Here is an 18,742-nt window from a genome sequence, read left to right on the forward strand (position 1 = left end):
AAGTACCACCTCAGTGCCCGCCACGCTCCCTCTCTGCTCACCTACCTGGTACCCACTAATGTCATCCTACTGCAAGCTCCTGACACTCTCCACCTGGCCGGAAGCACTGGGTAGCTGACACCCCTGGGAACAGCCTTCAACCAATGGGGAATGGAAACTGGATAAATACCTGAACCTCATAAACAGGGGTGGGTGGGGGGATAAGATAATTTGGAGGAATGTGGGATTGAGACCCAGGGGCCCATAGCAGTAAACTGCCCGTTCATTATCACACACTGTATTCATTTCTGGCCCTTCTTTCTCTCACTTCCCTACTCTCCTACCAGTGTTTCCTGATATCACCTCCCAAAGAAACTGCTTGCCCTCGAATCCTTGACTCGGGGCCTGCTTCTAGGGGAGCCCAGCTTTAGACACCCTTGATGTCCTCTCTCATCCCAAGAGAAGGACTCTGCCACCTCCCAGTACTTGCATGGCACCTTGTTTGTACCTCTAATACAGTACACCATGGCCTACCTTGTTGTATTTATTAAGTATAAAATAGGAAGGAATAAGTATTTATTGAGGACCAGTCCCTGCACCAGTTGTCTTGTGCTCATTCATTCATTTATTCACTAATTAATTCATTCACCAAATCTTTATTGAGCATTTATAATGTGCCAGACAATGATTTAGGCCAGGGGTTGGCAAACTGCGGCCCACAAGCCAAATTAGGCCCACTGCCTGTTTTTGTAAATAAAGTTTTCTTGAAACACAGCTGCGCTCATTGTTTACATATTTTTATGGCTCCTTTCATGTTATAACAACAGAGTTGAGTAGTTGTGACAGAGATGACATGGCCTGCAAAGCATAAAATATTTACTGTCTGGCCCTTTGCAGAAAAAGTTTGGTGCCCCTTGGAATAGGCGCTGGGGCTGCTGCAGTGAACAAAACAAACAAAAATCCCTGCCCTCCTGGATGGAGCTTACATTCTAATTGGGGTGGAGTCAGGTGGTAGAGGGGGAATGTAACACAATAAACCAAAATCTAGATATTTAGTATGTTAAATGATGATAAATGCTACGGAGAAAACAAGTAGGGAGAGAGAGAGTATCAGGAGTGCTGGGGAGCAGGGATGGGGATTGTGGTGAAAATCAGGGTGTCAGGAAGTCCTGGCTGTGAACGTGACATTGGAGCAAAGACCTGAAGGAGGTGAAGGAGTGAGCCATGTGGACATGGTGGGGAAGAGCCGTCAGGTAGTGGAGCAGCGGACAGGAGGGCCGTACTGGAGTATTAACAATAGTTCATCCAATACTGAGCGCTATGCACCAGGTGCCCTTCAAGTGCTTTACATACATAATCTCATTTAATTACTTAAAAGTCATCATCTCATTACACATTTAATCTTACAAAAGAATGATCTGAATATATTTCTATTATTAATATTAATACAGAGCTTTCAGTTTACAAAGTTTTGTAATGTTTTTCATTTGCTCTTCATAGTATTTCAAGGAGGTTACTGACCCCATTGTAGTGCAGCCAAAGACCAGAAAGGTCAAGTCCTTTGCCCCAGGTCACAAAGCCAGTAAATGCTGGCTCTGGAAAGCAAACCCAGCTCTGTTTGGATCCAGATGCTGCCTTCTTCTCTCTAAGCCACCAGCCTTGGAGGGCGTCAACTCTACCTGGTCCACTCACACCTAACTCAACTCTGCACCAAAGAGAAAAGGCAAAGCCTTGTTGGAAAGAACTCAATTCCCATCATCCTTCCAGATGAGGGTGACCAGGTAAACTGCTGGAGTCACACTCAGAACTCACAGACGTGATTATTCCCTCTGTCCTGGGGCATCTACATTGTGCCCCAGACTTCTTCTGGCTATGCCAGTGCTCTGCAGCACTAACCCAAAGCAGGGGCTCAAAAGGGAGCTGTTGGTTGACAGATTAACTGTTGCTGAGAGTTCTGTTTCATTGCATTTTTAGCAAGCCTTTCTTATGAATTGAGGGAATTATTTAGAAAGACATTAATTCAGCAAACATGTACTGAGATTTACTATGTACAAAACCTTTCTACATAGTAAACAGATTTACTATGGCAGGGCTAGAGATGAACAGGACATGGGCCCTCCCCTCTGGGAGCTCGCAGTCTATGGGGGTGAGAAGATAAATGTTTTGCATGTGCCACATGCCCAACTGTGTGCCTGGCATTGTGCCAGCCAGGGCACTTTCACCATTAAAAATAATTGTAATAAGGACTTCCCTAGTGGCACAGTGGTTAAGAATCCGCCTGCCAATGCAGGGGACACGGGTTTGAGCCCTGGTCCAGGAAGATCCCACATGCCACCGAGGAGCTAAGCCCGCGTGCCACAACTACTGAAGCCCGTGCGCCTAGAGCCCGTGCTCCACAACAAGAGAAGCCACCACAATGAGAAGCCCGCGCACCGCAACTAAAGAGTAGCCCCCGCTCGCCGCAACTAGAGAAAGCCCGCGCACAGCAACGAAGACCCAACACAGCCAAAAATAAAATAAATAAATTTATTTTTAAAATAATAATAATAATAATCATTGTAATAACAGCGAACATTATTGAACCCTGACTATGTGCCAGGCACTGTGCTAAGCCCTGTACCTGGGCTAACTCCTTGTATCTTCACCACAACTCCATGGGGCAGATGTCACTACTATCTTCAGGATGAGGCATCTGAGCCTCAGGGAAGCTGAGTATCTCACCCACAGGCACACGGTAAGTGGGTGACAAAGTGAGGATTTGCACTCAGGTCTGTTTGCCCCACCGCATGTACACACTCATGTGACACACCTGAGAGAGAGAATGGGCCAGAGGAGAGACTCAGACAAAATGTTGAGGGGTCTCAAGAGAGGGGGAGGCCCTGCCAGAGGGGACTTCAAGGGAGGGTTCCTCAAGAGGATGCCATTGTGGTGGTCGCCAAAGAGTGGGCCTCCAGCAGAGGGGACCCAGCCAGACAGAAAGAGTCTGTTTGGGTGACTGCTCCCACAACTTTGGATGTATGTTTGATACAAATAACATTGGAGGCTCTGAGTGGGGAGATCAGGCTGTGCATCAAACAGACCTGGAGATGAATCCTTTCTCTCCCTGTTACTAGTTGTCTTGACCATGCACAAGCTAATCAACCTTTCCAAGCCTTGGTTGCCTTATCTGTAAAATGGACATAACAGTGATATTTGTACTGCATGGGGTTTTATTGTAAGGACTTAATCAGACATGGGTGTAAGGTGTTTAATACAGTCCATGGCATATAGCAAGGGCTCTACAAATGTGAACTATGATGATGATGATGACGTTTGGTGCCACACTCTTCAATTCTGAGGAATCTTGATTTAAAAAAAGAGGCCCCTCCTCCCCAGCCCCCTTCTGGCCTCTAATCATCTTAGACTAGGACAGTGAATAAATGAACGAGGGGAATTCTGGGCCCAGGGGGAAGAGGCCCCCTGGAGAGAGAAGGGCATTGGCATCCCGCACTGTAGCCGGAGAGGGGAGTCTGAAGGAAACAGAGGCGGCAGCAGAAGGATGGCTGTCTCCTTATGGTGGCCGAGGGCAGCCATAGGGTTCCTGGAGTTGGAATGAGCCAGTTGCTTTCAATTACATCTCTCATGAACCCTTCACAACAGCCTTACGTGGTGTTCTGTGTTACTGATGAAGAAACAAGGAAGCAAGTGGCCCAAGGTTGCACAGCTGGGAACTGGCTGGGCAGGATTCCCAGGCAAGGCCACCCTCCCACCTCCAGGCCAGTCTGTCTGGGCCAGGCTGGGCTAAAAGGTTAGGGGGTGGGCTCAGGAGTCCAACAGGTGGACTGTCCCAATGCTTCTCTGGAGTCTGTCCCCTCCTCTCCCTCACTGCCCCAGTCTGGGCTGTTACGGGAGTTTCCCATCCAGCCTCTCTCCCCATCCTCTTCCTCCAGTCTCAGTTCACACCTCACTCAGGCAAAGAAACACAACTGACCATGCCCTTCCCTGGTGTAAAACCCTTCCATTGCCCACAGAACTGCCTCTCACACTGGCCAGTGCCCTCGGCAGAGGAGGCAACCGTCTTCCTGGAGTGACAATTACACTTGTTTTCCAAATATAACAAATATATGCTGTAGAGTGGAATGCAAAATGCCCAGGGATTTTTCTCAGAAGAGGAGCTGATTTGGGTTAAACCTCAAAACAGATGTGTGTATGTTGGCGGGGGTGGGGCAGGAGAAGTATCATTCTTCACAGAAAAATTTCACTGGCCTCAAAGATGAGAAACTGGCAGTCTGGTCCAGCAGGCCCTGGCACAGTGGTGCCCACTGCCTTTCCAGTTGTGCTTCCCTGATGCCTGGGTGTGCTCTGTGCTCCAGCCAGAACTATCTTGAAGCCTTTTTCCTTACTTACTGTCCCTCTGACTAGAATGTCTTCCTATTCTTTTTAGCCTGGAAAGTTCCTAGTTATCATTTAAGGTCCAATTTCACGCCCCCTCCTCCGAGAAGCCCTCCCTGATCCACCCCCTCCTTGCAACGCTGCTCCCTCAGCATCTTGCTCTCCCCTCTTCATAACGTCTTACCACAGGCTGCCGTGACCACCACTTTGAGAGACAGCCTCTTCGGGAGGTTATGAGCAAGTTGAGGTCAGGGAGTTCACCGTGAACTCAGCCTTTGTTGTTCATTCAGCACACACTTGGAGCCTCTCTGCGACAGGCCATGGGTTCGGTATGCAGGGACGACTCAACCTGTCCTTGGAGGAGCTCCGATCTGAGAGAGAGACAAACCATCCATTCATTTATTGATTGATATATTAAAACAAGAAAAAAGCAAAACCTTTTGCTGAGCCCTGACTGGGCCAGGCCCTGTGCTCAGGGCTGTGCCTGCCCCCAGGGGACTCCCAGTCTGGCCAGCAGCCGGTGGAAACCACTAACAGCATGGTGAGTCCCCAGGGCTGTGGGACACCAAGGCAAGTGTGCGGTCCTTTGCTTTTGCTTTGTTGTAGATGACAACGAATGAATGAATGAATTTTTCTTTTTCTTTTTTTCTGTTTTAGGGAACTTGTGAGGTTTTAACCATGAATGGACTCTTTAAATCAAGGCACCCAATTAATGACTGATCAATTAATTGATTGAAACGTCACCCAGGAAGTTGCTAGCAGAGAAAGGGCTATATTCTGGTCTCCACCACCCTGGACTTTCTCAATGGGGAGCAAATCTACTCTGACCAGGGCTGGCTGGAGTGGACCCTGCAGCTCCCGGCTGCAGAGCCTCCTGTAAACTCCCGGTGAAAGGCAGCAGTTCTGGCCTGCCTCCCAAGAGGGTCATGAGCATTAATTAGTTACCATCGGTAAAGTGCTCTGAAGATGTGGGGATGTTCAAACACGGTGAGTCATTAGGCCTCTCCACACCACTATGCTCTACAGCCGGTAACTGCTAATTGAGAAATAATTAACACCTCAGGGTGCAGAGGATGGATGCCTGGCTTTTCCAGGATTGGAAAGGATGTAATAAAGTACACGAGCAGCAGGAAGAAATATAAGGCTACTTTGGATCCTGAAATATACTGGAGATTATTCAACTTCTGCCCCCAGAGAAGCATGGGGACTGTTGCCCCAGTAAAACCTTTGGGACTGCATTCCTTGGGAAAGCCCCGAGCACAGTGCTGGGCTGCAGAGGCTGTGATGCTCTTAGAGCAAAAGAGCTCAGGTCCAGCCCAGGTCTGCCTGGCCTTCTAGCTGGTAAGCAGATGCCAGTTGTGGAACTCAACCAAGCTGTATTTTCCTCAGCTGTAAGACTGGGATGATGACATATGTCTACCATCCCCCCACCTGGCACCGGGTTGTCTGATGCCCTTGCTCTAGGTCAGCAGATCTAGCCCAGGCTTCACGTTAGGATCACTGGGGACTATAAAGTACCAGCATCGTGGGGCTGGGACTGGGGGCACAGGGTGATTGAACCACTGGTTTGGTTTGTGTATCGGGCACTGTGTTGGGAGCTGTGGGAAATAAAGTTGTAAACCCTACCACACCCCATGTTTCCCTCACACCAGCTCATTATTTCCTGATTCTGTGCCTGTGAGTTGTCCTGGACATTTCACTCCACTCCCACTGCCATTCTTGTGCTGCTAAACCCCACTCATCCTTCAGGCTCAGCTTGAAGCTCACCTCCTCAGGGAAGCCCTCCTTCCCTGTGCTCCCACAGGACTGTTCTCAGCCCCCATTACACCACTGATGACACAGTGTTTTTCCTGGCAGATCCTGACAGGCTGAGAGCTTCTTGGGGCCAATAGCAGAATCACCAGTGTCTTGCACTGGGTCTGGTAGATTTTAGGTGCTGCATAAACTATAGCTGTTATCAGATAGGTAGAGTTATATGATATGCAGCTCTCACTCAGGACATTTGCATTTCTTCCCTGTGTCTGAAACATACTTCCCCCAGATATCTGCAAGGTTCTCTCAGCTCCTTCAGGTCTTTGCTAAAATGTCACCTTCTCCACCAGGCTTTCCCTGATCCTTCTATTTTAAATGGCAACCACTCGACCTCCAACCCTTTCCCTTCCCTAATTAATTTTTCTCCATAGAACTTAACACCATCTGACTAACGGATCCTGTCGTTATATAAAATTTTGATAACTTGTTCATGATGTCAGTTTTTGTATTTTTAAAAAAATTTAATTGCATTAAAATACCACTTATCCTGAGTTCTTTGGCCTTCCCTTAAATTTCATTGTATCGGATTATTGACTAGAATGTAAGGTATACTGAATGCCGGGAACTTTGTCTATTTTGTTCGCTATTCCCAGCTTCTACAAGCGGTTGGTACGTGGTAGCTGCTCAAAAAATATTTTGTGAAAGTTTGATTTAATGTCTTAAAGATTAAATAAAGGTGTCTTATTCCAATTGTTTAAAATTTTTTAATTTATTTAAATTGATAGCCTGTAAAATCATAGGGTAGATTCGAAACCGCATGGTCTACTGTTGTCATGGTTACACTATAGCCGGTGGTTCTCCTATTCAGAGAGTGGGGCGGGCCCTGGCAGTGGGCGGGAACACCAGACTCAAAACCTAGGCCCGCGTCCTTGATCATAGAGTTACACCTCCCTCAATCCTAGAGGGCACTTCCGGGACGGTGATTTACTTATTGCTGCGTAGGCCAACCTATGAGGCCATTCTCTCTCCCCTAAGTTTCCGGCAAGCAATTCACTGGCCTCTAGAGTGGGGTGGGGCCAGTCCCCGTGAGCGCGGCTTTGTGATTGGTGGGAAGGACAGGAGGCGGGGCTTGGTGCAGACACGCCCCTGGCGCAGGCGCGGGGGCTCGGCGCGGCGGCCCCTGCGGGGTCGGAGTTCGCTTGGACTACGGTTGGTGATCGTGGGTGACAGTGAGGGCTGGGGGCTGAGGGACGGGCTGAGGGACGGGCTGAGGGAGGGGCTGCGGAATGAAGAGAGGGCTCGGTTCTGGGCGCGGAGACCGAGGACCGTGGTGTCCGTTTTCCCACGTGCATCTCGTCCTTGGATTGGGGCGGGGTCACCATCACAAACTTTTGAATAATACTCGTCTCCTAGTCTGTTTCCTCCGTTGTGAAATCGCAGGACTTCCTTCCTTGTCTGCCTCGGGTCGTTGTGACTGGGAAGTTGTTAGAAATACAGGTTCTCTGCCCACACCCCAGACTTATTGAATCAGAAACTCAGGGGATGAGGCCCCACCATCAGTGTTTTAACAAACCCTCCAGGTGATTCTAATGCTTGCTTAAATTTCAGAACCACTGGGCTATCGTAATGTAGCAAGCTGTACTGAGGGCCTTCTCAACCCAAGCTGAGAAAGTAAAGGAAAGAAAAGAGGGGGTGGACTTGAGAGAAATCTTGGAGACAGACTCAGTTGCTTGAGGAGGAGTCAGGGGTGAAGGAGTTTCTGGCTTGGGCCACGGGCCTGAGGTGGGACCTTAAGTGATGGCTCCAGGTGTCAACCACGTGTGCCCTGCCTCCAGGCCTGCACTTTTCCACGCAGTCACACTAGGGCTCTGTGGCCGTGCCTCCCAGCCGTTTTCAGGTCGTAGGCCACATAGGAAATGATAATATTTGTACAGTGCCCAGGGGAAATGGATGAAGCTGCTTGAGGTTGGAGGAGACCAGCTGGAGGATTGAGGCTGCTGAAAGCTGGAGGGAACCACCTGGGGGGATTTGAGCTTCCCAGAGCTGAGGGGAATTAGTAACCTGTTCTCAGCATACTGCAGAAGAGCTTTGTCCCATGGAATTTGCTGAAGATCAGGGATGCTCACTAAATTTGGCAACATAAATCAAGAACCTTGGAAGAGTTTATACCCTTTGCCTCAGTAATTCCATTCCTGAAGATCTCTCCCAAATATATAAGAAAAGAAAAGAAAGCCTTCTGTTGTAGATTACATACAACAGAGAAAATTAACAACTCTGGAGAATCGTTTTTGATCTAGTCAATGAAATGTTGTACTGCCCTTAGGAATGTGTGAATATTTTGTAAAATCATACAGAAACCTCCGTGCTCATTCATTAGACACTTGTCTAGTAAGCCCCTGCTCTGTGCTGAGTGGTGAGCGAGTCAGATCTGGTCCTTTCCTCCACAGAGCTGACTGCCTGGGGGAAGACCGGCAGCGGAAGGAGCAGTAACTCCAAAGAGTGATTGGTGTTTGATAGGGGATCAAGGGCTGCTGCAGGAGAAGCTGGCCTTTGGGGTATGGGGAGTGGGTCAAGGAAGGCATCCTAGAAGACAGGGTGGCACTCCTAAGGCCTGGAGGATGAGTAGAAGTTGGTATGCAAAGGGGGGAGGAGCATTCTACACAAAAGGAACTGTGTTTTAATAATGAGTCTGCTGAAGCTGGAGCACAGAGAGGGCACTGGTGAGAGGAGGCCAGAGGGGACCAGCAGCTAGCTCACGTGGGGCCATGTGCACTGTGAAGGTCAGAAGCTTAGACCTGATTCTAAGGGTAGCAGGAAGCTGTTGGAGGATTTTAAGCAAGAAAAGCTGTTGCTGTATGTGTTTTGGAAGTATCCCCTGTGGCTACAGCGTGGAGAATGGATTGGAGGAGGGTGGGCCTGGAAGCTGGGAGCCCAAGTGAAGAGGCTGTTGCAGTAGCCCAGGTGAGAGATGATGGTGGCCTGGACCTGGGTGGAGGCTGTGGAGGTGGAGAGAAGGCACAGAATCAAAAGCAAGTGAAGCAGTAGGAATCACAGGGCCAGAGGGGTTGGTGAAGGTGGGGCACAGAGGGAGCTCAGAGTGGATGAACCTGCGTTTCTGTTTTGGACAACGGGTGGCTTGCACTACCATTCAGAGTGACAGGCAGCGCTGGACGGGGAGCAGGCTTAGGGGGAAGATGCTGAGCTCCCTGTGGGGTGCTGAGTGTGAAGTACTCATGCAGTGTGTTCTCTGGGAGGCAGTGGGATGGGTAGATGTGAAGCTTAAGAGGCACAACGTACAGAATGGAGATGTTGACTCGGAGCCATGACCATGTGGCCTGACCAGGGACTGTGTGCTGTGAGGGGGGAAGAGACATTAAGGACATTGAAGGCATGGGTGGGGTGGGGGCTTGTGGGCAAAGACAGGGCTCGCAAAAGAGACAAGGGATCGTCAGTAGTGGTTGTCTCTGGGCTGAGAGATTATAGTTGATTTCCTTTTTTGTTTCTGTTTTTCTTAGGAAACTTAGATTCAGTTCATAGAATATACCAGATACTGTTCTAATAACTTCTTTTTTTTTTTTTTCAGCACGTACTTTAAATTTATTTATTTATTTATTTATTTTTTGGGTGTGTTGGGTCTTCGTTTCTGTGCGAGGGCTTTCTCTAGTTGTGGCAAGCGGGGGCCACTCTTCATTGCGGTGCACGGGCCTCTCACTGTCGTGGCCTCTTGTTGCGGAGCACAGGCTCCAGACGCGCAGGCTCAGTAGTTGTGGCTCATGGGCCTAGTTGCTCCGCGGCATGTGGGATCTTCCCAGACCAGGGCTCAAACCCGTGTCCCCTGCATTGGCAGGCAGATTCTCAACCACTGTGCCACCAGGGAAGCCCTCTAATAACTTCTTATAACTTTTCTCTAAATTCCCACAATAAACCTATATGGTGGGTCCCTTCATTTTACAGATGAAGAAACTGAGCACAGAGGAGTTGAGTCATGTCCCAAGCTACACAGGGTGCAGTTATTGGGAAGCCGGACTGGGATCCAAGCTGCCTGATTCCAGAGCCAATGCTGTCACCACGCATTGGTGTCTCCACAGTATGCTGTTGTATTTTTATAAACGGGAAAATATATATATATTTTTTTTTTAATTTAATTTTTTTTAAAAATTTTTGGCTGCGTTGGATCTTCATTGCTGCATGTGGGCTTTCTCTAGTTGTGGTGAGCGGGGGCTAGTATTCGTTGTGATGCACTGGCTTCTCATTGCGGTGGCTTCTCTTGTTGTGGAGGACGGGCTCTAGGCGCACGGGCTTCAGTAGTTGCAACACGTGGGCTCAGTAGTTGCGTCACACAGGCCCTAGAGTGCATGGGCTTCAGTAGTTGTGGTTCGTGGGCTCTAGAGCGCAGGCTCAGTAGTTGTGGCACGCAGGCTTAGTTGCTCCGCGGCATGTGGGATCGTCCCGGACCAGGGCTCGAACCTGTGTCCCTTGTATTGGCAGGCGGATTCTTAACCACTGTGCCACCAGGGAAGTCCCATAAACGGGAAAATATTGATTTTTTTTTTAAACAGCAGTAAACGGTGAGAGAAGTACAATAGTACTTTGATCTGCTAGGATATTAGAAAAGAAAGGATTTGCATCCGCAAGATCGGTGGTGGTTGTAGAAGTTTGTTGGAGACCAGCCTGCGCTGACTACTGCAGGGTGCTGGATCACAGTTAACACCTATTTCTGCTCGGCTCGTTTTTCTTCAGGCGCAAGTGCCTCCTTACGCCGGGGTGTGATGGAAGGGCTGCTGACAAGATGCAGAGCGCTGCCTGCCTGGGCCACCTGCAGTCCCCAGCTCTCGGGGTACGTTCCTCACAGGTTTCACCACCGTGCCCCAGGGAGAGGGAAGCGCTTGGTGCTGTCCCGCATGTTCCAGCCCCAGAACCTTCGGGAAGACCAGGTGCTCTCTCTAGAGGGCAGATCTGGCGAGCTGACCTGTAAGAGCCAGCGGCTGATGCTGCAGGTGGGCCTGATTCACCCAGCAAGCTCCGGCTGTTACCACCTCCTGCCTTATACTGTCCGTGCCATGGAGAAGCTTGTGCGGGTGATAGACCAGGAGATGCAGGCCATCGGGGGACAGAAGGTCAACATGCCCAGCCTCAGCCCAGCAGAGCTCTGGCGAGCCACCAGCCGGTGGGACTCGATGGGCAAGGAGCTGCTAAAACTTAGAGACAGACACGGCAAGGAGTACTGCTTAGGACCAACTCACGAGGAAGCCATTACAGCCCTGATTGCCTCCCAGCAGACACTGTCCTACAAGCAGCTCCCGCTCCGGCTGTACCAGGTGACGAGGAAGTTTCGGGATGAGCCCAGGCCCCGCTTTGGTCTTCTCCGAGGCCGAGAGTTCTACATGAAGGACATGTACACCTTCGACTCCTCCCCTGAGGCCGCCCGGCAGACCTACAGCCTGGTGTGTGATGCCTACAGCAGCCTGTTTGACAGGCTGGGGCTGCAGTGCGTCAAGGTCCAGGCAGACGTGGGCAGCATCGGGGGCACGATGTCTCACGAGTTCCAGCTGCCGGTGGACGTCGGAGAGGACCGGCTTGCAGTCTGTCCCAGCTGCGGCTTTTCGGCCAACATGGAGACTCTGGACTTGTCACAGACAAACTGCCCGGCTTGCCAGGGGCCATTGACCAAAACCAAAGGCATCGAGGTCGGGCACACGTTTTACCTGGGCACCAAGTACTCCTCCATTTTCAGTGCCCAGTTCACCAATGTCCACGGCAAGCCATCCCTGGCTGAAATGGGGTGCTATGGCTTGGGTGTGACACGGATCTTGGCCGCTGTCATTGAAGCTCTCGCTACAGAAGACTGCATCCGCTGGCCCAGCCTCCTGGCCCCTTACCAAGTCTGCCTCATTTCCCCCAAGAAGGGCAGTAAGGAGGAGGCGGCCGCAGAGCTCACAGGGCACCTGTATGACCACATCACAGAGGCGGTGCCGCAGCTCCAAGGGGAGGTCCTGCTGGATGACAGGACCCATCTGACCATTGGAAACAGACTGAAAGACGCCAACAAGTTCGGCTACCCCTTTGTGATCATCGCGGGCAAGAGGGCCCTGGACGACCCTGCACAGTTTGAGGTTTGGTGCCAGAACACCGGAGAGGTGGTCTTCCTCACCAGAGAGGGAGTCCTGGAATTACTGAGCCAAGTGCAGGTTGTCTAAATGCCCCCGGACCCCTCCCACTGCATCTCACAGTCTCGGTGTTCATTCTAACGCTGCCTTTCTTATACTGCTTTCCAGAGCTGGTCTCCCCAGAAAGAGGGCAACTCATGGAAGGTGAGACCATGTTAGGAAAACCAATTGTTATCCAGTCATCTGTTCGGACTATTTGTATTTAAAGTCATTATCTTGATCCCTTTATCTGGCTGGCCCTGCTGCCACATATCATTCCTTTTATATTCTATTCGGAGGTAGTGGCTAGAAGGAGCCAAGTTGTCGTCTTGGCCCTCAGAAGAGTCACTTCCCTCCTCTCAGAGGAGTTTCCCATGTGTAGGATGGGGCCTCCCCAGTGGCCGAGGCCCTTCCAGCTCCAGCAGTCCAACCACGGCCCTCTTGCTGCATTCGGTCCAGAGAGGCCACCCGCCTGTCTTCCTCCATTGAGAAGTTGGCCTGATGGTCTGGGGAGAAGAATCAGGACACCTGACTGCCACTGACTCACTGGTGACTTGGACACGACCCCTCCCCTGCTGGGGCCTCAGTTTCCCCATCTGTGATGTGAGAAAATGGAACTAGATCTGTAAGGTCCTTACAGCTGTGACTGGCTGGTTCCCCGAGAGGTTCATGACAGGCAGATCAGATCTGATCTGTTCCTCTGATCCTCCATCGTCTAAGCTACCCAGAAGGTTAATACAATCAGCTAAGGGCCCCCAAGCCACCTCCAGAGACCTGGCCCTTCCTCTTGAGGTGGCTTAGCACTGAGATCATGTTATATTGATTGAATAAAGTCAAACTATTGGGATGAGCCTTGCATGTTAATTGGAAACAGTGCTAACACCTGCCATGTTAACAGTGCAGTGGCTTCCTGCCTGGAAACTTTCCTTTTTCTACTCTTTCTCCACTCAAAAAAGAAAATTGGGTGGCTGGGAAAATGTGTGTTAAACCATTTCTTCCCACAAGTGTGAGGGGCAGCAGGCTTCAAGTGCCATGGTGACTTCATCCTGCATGCAGAGTTGGATCCTAGAGCCACGCACGACAGCGGTGAATATTAAGAGAAGGTCTCTGCCTGAGCCCTGGGGAGAGCTGGCAGCGGGCTTGAGCTTCACTGCTCCTGCTTCCAGGAGCAGAATCAGGTTCTCCATCCTCGGCCCCCAGGGTCATGCCTTGTCCAAACCTAACAAGAATCTCTCAGGGCCAGGCTCAAAGCCACCACCTCCTGAAACATGCTCGGCAGCTCCTGGCAGTGGTTCTGTCTTTGGCTCCCCCTATGCTCGCCTGCTCAGCACCGACGCCCTTCTTTTTCGCTTTGCGGGCACAGCTCACTGTATGGCGGCCAGCCTCTTGTTGATAGTCAGCTCCCTGAGGCTGGGGTCCTAGGTTGATTCCTAGTGCACTGAAGTTCTTGTCTTGGCCTGTTGTTCTACCTGCCAAACAGCTTCCCAGCAGCTTGTGACCACTGTTCCTGCCAGAGTAACCTCACCCCCAGCACACACCATCAGGTTTCCTAATGACTCCCAGGCCTGCCGCTGGGCTCTGGGCCAGCATTCAGGCCAGGAGACAGGGATTCTGAGAGCAAACCCAGAAAGGCTGGATTGTAAGGCAGGAATCTTACCCTTGGCTGCACAGTGGAATCCCCTGCGTCCCACCCCGAGGTTCTGTTCTGGGGTGTGGCCTAGGCATCGGCAGTTTTAAAACTCCCCAGATGATTCTAATTCGTAAAGTCGATGGAGTGCCTTCTGAGGCTACATTGCAAGGTTGAGTATTTGAGTCATTTCGGTTGTGCGCTGTCAGATTGATGTGAGCTCTCTGCTTTCAGTGGTCTGGTCATTCATTTGTTGAGGGCCTGCATGTGCCACTGTGCTGTGAGGCCCTTTTATGTGCTGTGTTCAGACCTTAAAACTGTGCAAGGTAGGTGCTGTGAAATCCTCATTTTACAGATGAGGAAACCTGAAACTCCATTTAAGCAACTTAAGGATGCACAGCTATTACGTATCAGAGCTAGAACTGAGTACTGACCAAAACCTGTGCCTGTCCCACTATACCGCATGGCCTCTGCCTGGGCAAAATGATTCCGATAAGTAAAAGATTATTTATGTCTGTCTGATCAAGTTAGCCTGAAGTAGAGAAATTAGAATTCGTGCAAATGGGTGCTTTAAATATATATTTTTAATTTTAAATTTGTGCTCCATAAGCCTACTTATTTATGGAAGACTAGCCTAATGTAAGAATAAGCACTTTTAAAAATCAGATTCAGACTTCCCTGGTGGTCCAGTGGTTAAGACTCCACCCCTCCACTGCAGGGGGCACGGGTTCAATCCCCCAGGGACCTAAGATCCCACATGCTGCAGGGTGCGACCAAAAATAAATAAATAAATATGCATTTGCCTCATTAAAAAAAATCAGACTCAGGGAATAGAGAACCAATTAATTTAAAACGCTCATAAATGTGTATGACACAGAACGATTTGAGGGTGATGTAGAATCATGGACCTTTAGAATGGGAGAACTTGGAGCGTGCCTGTCCAGCCCTCGTTTCACAGATGGGAGACAGGCCTGCAGTGGGAATTAACCTGCCACAACCCATCTTACTGGCAAACCGCCTGATTGCAGGCCAGGTGCTACGTCCCCTAAGTTAGGCTACCTTGGGTCCATCTTGTTGCAGGGAGTGATGTCTGGCTGAGTCAGCCTTTGAGCTACAGAAGTGCTGTAGGTTTGAAACAGGGACCCATGCTCTATTTTCCAAGGGAGACACATACAAGGAGCACAGTGATTTGCTCAAGGTCAAGCTGAACTGAAACCCAGGTCTCCTGATTACTTAGCCAGTGTCCTGTAGCCAGGGGCAGTATAATTTGGTGGAAAGATCAGAACCTTGAATAGACAGTCCTAAATCCACCACTTAGCAGGGATGTGATCTTAGACAAATAACTTGTCCTTTGTGCATCTGTGTATCTCAGATTCTTCATCTGTAAGATGCGCTCATGATAATGGTACCTACCTCCCTGGGTTGTCTAAGGGTTGGCTGAGCTGACTTATATGAAAAGCTTAACCCTTAGTGTGCTCTCAGGAAATGCTTCCCTTACATGGGATGACTTAGGAAATACCCCCATTGGGAGCTCATGTTCTGCTGTTAACATTATCCCGAGACCTGGGTTTTGTTTTTTTGATATGTTGCTTCACAACCTTCCTGGGGAGTGCCACGAGCAAGAATTAAGTAACGCCTGCAGAATGGTTCCATCTCCTTAGAGGAAAGACAGACATTTTCAAACCGTGTACCTTCCTCTCTCCTTTCTGAACTTGCCAATGTTACCTCTTGCCATAAATTGATGAAATGGGGTTGCTGGCAAAATAACAGGTACAGGCTGTATTATCATTGCTCATTCCTTGGGGAGATGGAGAAGCAACTGGCTGAGAAATGTTTAGCAGAAATAATACTTGAGGACAAAGGCTGGTGCATAACAAAACCGTCGTGTAAATCAAGTTTAGAATGTAAATCAAGGGCTCCATTAATATCGGTGTTTTAATGGAAGAAACACCTGCTGGGCTATCAATAAAGGAGCTTTGCGGAAATCTCGAAATTGTCATTTCCTTAACTACTTGAGCGCCAGGCCTCTTCACAGAGTTCCCACTGTCCATTTCTACACCTAGACGCCAGAATGCATTTTAGAATTGTTATGCATCAAGGGCACACACGGCTTTGTTTTAGGGTTAGGAAGAGGATTTTTTAAAGTTTTCTATAATGTGGAAAATGGGAAAATAAAGATTTTTATGATGTTACTGTGAACTTTGGGGAAAAAAATCAAGGTACTTCACTTAATTTAAAATAATGACTTACATCATAGTGACCCAGACTAGAGACTCTGGTGTCAGACTGCCTGGGCCATTTAGTAGGTATGTGACCTTGTGCAAGATACTTCTCATACCCCTGTGCTTCCTCATCGGTAGAACGGGGACAGCAGTGCCTGCTCACAGCAGGTGCTTGGGAAGTGGCAGGTGCCCTTATGGAAGGTCAGTTAGTCCTCTGCGCTCAGTAGGTGGGTGGGCAGTGCACGTGGGCCACCACAGTGGGGTGGCAACTTTAGGCTCCCACGTTCAGGCCCCTCCTCCGTGCGGGGATGGTGTCCACTCCTATTAAGCCAGCAGCTCTCAAGGCTGCTCATAAGCTTGTGGTTAAAGCCGTGTAGGGCCGGGAGAGTGAGGTGGAGGCACTTACCGGTGAGGACACCCCATGTACAAGGATAGAACTTGTTGCCCAACTCACCCAGAAAGCGCGTGGTCTGACGGAAGTGCCATGGGCAGGATGTTGGGTGCTGGCAGGGGTTTCTGCAGGCTGGATTCTTCTACCCAGGTAGACACGTCGGGGACATTGCAGGTCACAGTGAGCGCCAAGACTTTACCATGACCTTGGAGTGAGCAGGAGGGCCTTTGGGTTTGTTGCCAACTCCTGGAGTCAGAGGCCCAGTCTTGCTACTGTTAGTATCTCCTGAGGGGCTTAGGGGAGTCCTGAATTCAGGTTCTGGCCCACTCTTCACTAGCTGGCTCTGTAAGCTGCTTATCCTCTCTGTGCCACTTTTCTTCTCAGTAAAATGTTGCTGAGCTCCTGGCCTCCCAGAGGTGTTGCAAGGATTGAGCCCATCCACATGAAGCACTCTAGGACGCTGTCTGGCATATCCTAAGTGCCCAATAGATGGCAGCCGTTACTACCAAGCCCAGCCAGCCCGCACGCTACCCCTGGAATATGCCCTTTCAAGGCTCCTTGCCTTTGCTCGAAGACCCTCCCACCTCTCCCAACCCCACCAATCCCTTCTTCAACTGAACGGCCCACATCCGTCATGTGTGGTGGCTCCCCGCACTGCATCTGTGCAGAATTCATCACTCCTGCCTGTGTCATCAGTCAGTAATTATTTGTTGTGCACCTGCTGTGTGCTGAGCAGGTGCTGTGCTAGGTCCTGGGAGTACATGATGCACAGTTCAGGGTCCTTGACTCAGTTTCCAGAGAAGTGGGAGCAACCATCCAGTAATCAGACAATTACTGTGTAGTGTAAGTGTAGGGATGGTGCAGGTATCATGGGATGTGATAAGAAGCCGGGAGGGCTTCCTGGAAGAGGCACCTGGGCCTAATGGAAGACTAGGTGTTAAATAGTAAAGGGGGGAACAGTGGGAATGGAGGGAGGGGAAGAAGTGGAAGAAAGAGTCTTCCAGACAGAGGAAACAATGTGCAAAAGTCCAAAGCTAAGAGCATGGCAAGATTGGAGAATAAAAAGTTAAGTAAGTTCCATAGATTAAACAAACACTTGGTATGAGGCAAGCTGTGTTCCATGTGCTACACATAGATTAATTCATTTAATTCTCACAGCATCTGCATGAGGTAGATGTTGTTATCCTCATTTTGCAGATGAGGAAACTGAGGACCGGTGCCCGAGGCCACTCAGCTAGTGGGTCATGGGGCTGGAATTAGAAGGCAGGCAGCGTGGTTCCAGAGCTGATACTCTAGCCAGTGCACCCTCCTGCCCTATAGCTGAACCGAGGCCAGGATGGCTGGGCTAAGGAGGCTGGAGACAGAGGGAGCTGCAGAGGTAAAGGGCCAGACCCTGAAGGGCCTTGAATGCCACACCAAGAGTGTTGATGGGGGAACAGGGAGCAGGGGCATGGACAGACTTGCTTGTCGTGGCTGCATTTCTCTTCACTGGAGAAGTTCTCAGCCCAGGGTTAGGTTTATGACACCCACTCAACAGCATGACCCTGAAGGCAGAGGCTATCTGATGCCCTGCCCTTGGTTGGTGCCCATTAAACGTCTGTAAAGCAAATGGAATGAAAGGAACATGGGAAAGGAGGCAGGTGGGCGCTGGAGTGAGATGCTGGGGTTCAGATCCTGGCTCTGACACTGACTGGTGAGACTGCATGCCCCCATCTCCTTATTCATAAAATTGGGATCACAGACCTGAGAGCATGACTGTTAGGATGAGGGAATTCAGGTACATGGTTTGCACACTGCTTGCACTCCGTGTTGATGGCCATCATCTCTCTGCCTGCCCTTGTGCAACTGCCAGCAGTGTGTTTCATCAGGGGTTGGCATAAGAGGGCTTTGTTCCTCCACCCAGTTCTCCAGCTACCACCCTAAATCCACAGAGGTAACCAGACAGGGTGTGTGTGTGGGGGTCTCACCTCCATCCCTGACCCCTGGCCCTGGGAAGGGCCACACTCTAGTCTTGTGGGAAGGAGGGGCCCTGGGATGGTGGGAAAGGCTCTGCCTCAAGTCGGGGAAGCCAAGGATGCTGGTTCCCTGTCCCTCCTCTGGGCCTAAGTTTCCTCATCTGTAAAATGAGGTGGCGAGGGGTTAAGAAGAACTTGTGGGGAGCTCTGATTAGGCTCTGCTGGAATCCCAGGCATGGGCAGGCGGCCGGGGAGGCATCAGGTGAAGGCCAGGCCCACAGGTCCCACTGCACACATCC

At 50.2% G+C, this 18,742-nt stretch overlaps 2 protein-coding genes across 4 annotated transcripts in view; both read left to right on the forward strand.

The window, feature by feature from the left end:
* TTC22 (tetratricopeptide repeat domain 22) overlaps window positions 1-6,852 on the forward strand; it is a 35,073-nt gene extending 28,221 nt beyond the window's left edge. Inside the window, exon 6 of the mRNA XM_082429680.1 lies at window positions 5,008-6,852. Coding sequence (XP_082285806.1) covers window positions 5,008-5,070 — 63 coding nt within the window. The 3' untranslated portion in view covers window positions 5,071-6,852. The remainder of the gene's footprint in view (window positions 1-5,007) is intronic.
* Window positions 6,853-7,085: 233 nt separating this feature from the next.
* Window positions 7,086-15,868, forward strand: PARS2 (prolyl-tRNA synthetase 2, mitochondrial). 3 transcript variants are annotated; one of them, XM_082429968.1, is made up of 3 exons: window positions 7,086-7,311; window positions 10,057-10,189; window positions 10,843-15,868. In XM_082429968.1, exons 2-3 carry the CDS (start codon window positions 10,057-10,059, stop codon window positions 12,297-12,299), a joined length of 1,590 nt encoding a protein of 529 aa, XP_082286094.1. In that variant the 5' UTR covers window positions 7,086-7,311; the 3' UTR covers window positions 12,300-15,868. The 3 variants fall into 3 exon arrangements, with proteins under 3 accessions (XP_082286094.1, XP_082286095.1, XP_082286093.1); XM_082429967.1 differs by lacking the exon at window positions 7,086-7,311 and adding an exon at window positions 7,381-9,063; XM_082429969.1 differs by lacking the exon at window positions 10,057-10,189.
* The last annotated feature ends 2,874 nt before the right edge of the window (window positions 15,869-18,742 follow it).

Source organism: Balaenoptera physalus, assembly GCF_965194825.1.
Source record: "Balaenoptera physalus genome assembly, chromosome: 1".
Lineage (NCBI taxonomy): Eukaryota > Metazoa > Chordata > Mammalia > Artiodactyla > Balaenopteridae > Balaenoptera > Balaenoptera physalus.

Excerpts from the sequence above, each read along its gene's own strand:
- PARS2 (XM_082429967.1), top strand. The coding sequence starts at position 8,998 with ATGGATTGGAGGAGGGTGGGCCTGGAAGCTGGGAGCCCAAGTGAAGAG. Across the intron at positions 9,064-10,056 it reads AGGCTGTTGCAGTAGCCCAG|ATGAAGAAACTGAGCACAGA; the intron begins GTGAGAGATGAT and ends TTCATTTTACAG. Across the intron at positions 10,190-10,842 it reads CACGCATTGGTGTCTCCACA|GCGCAAGTGCCTCCTTACGC; the intron begins GTATGCTGTTGT and ends GTTTTTCTTCAG.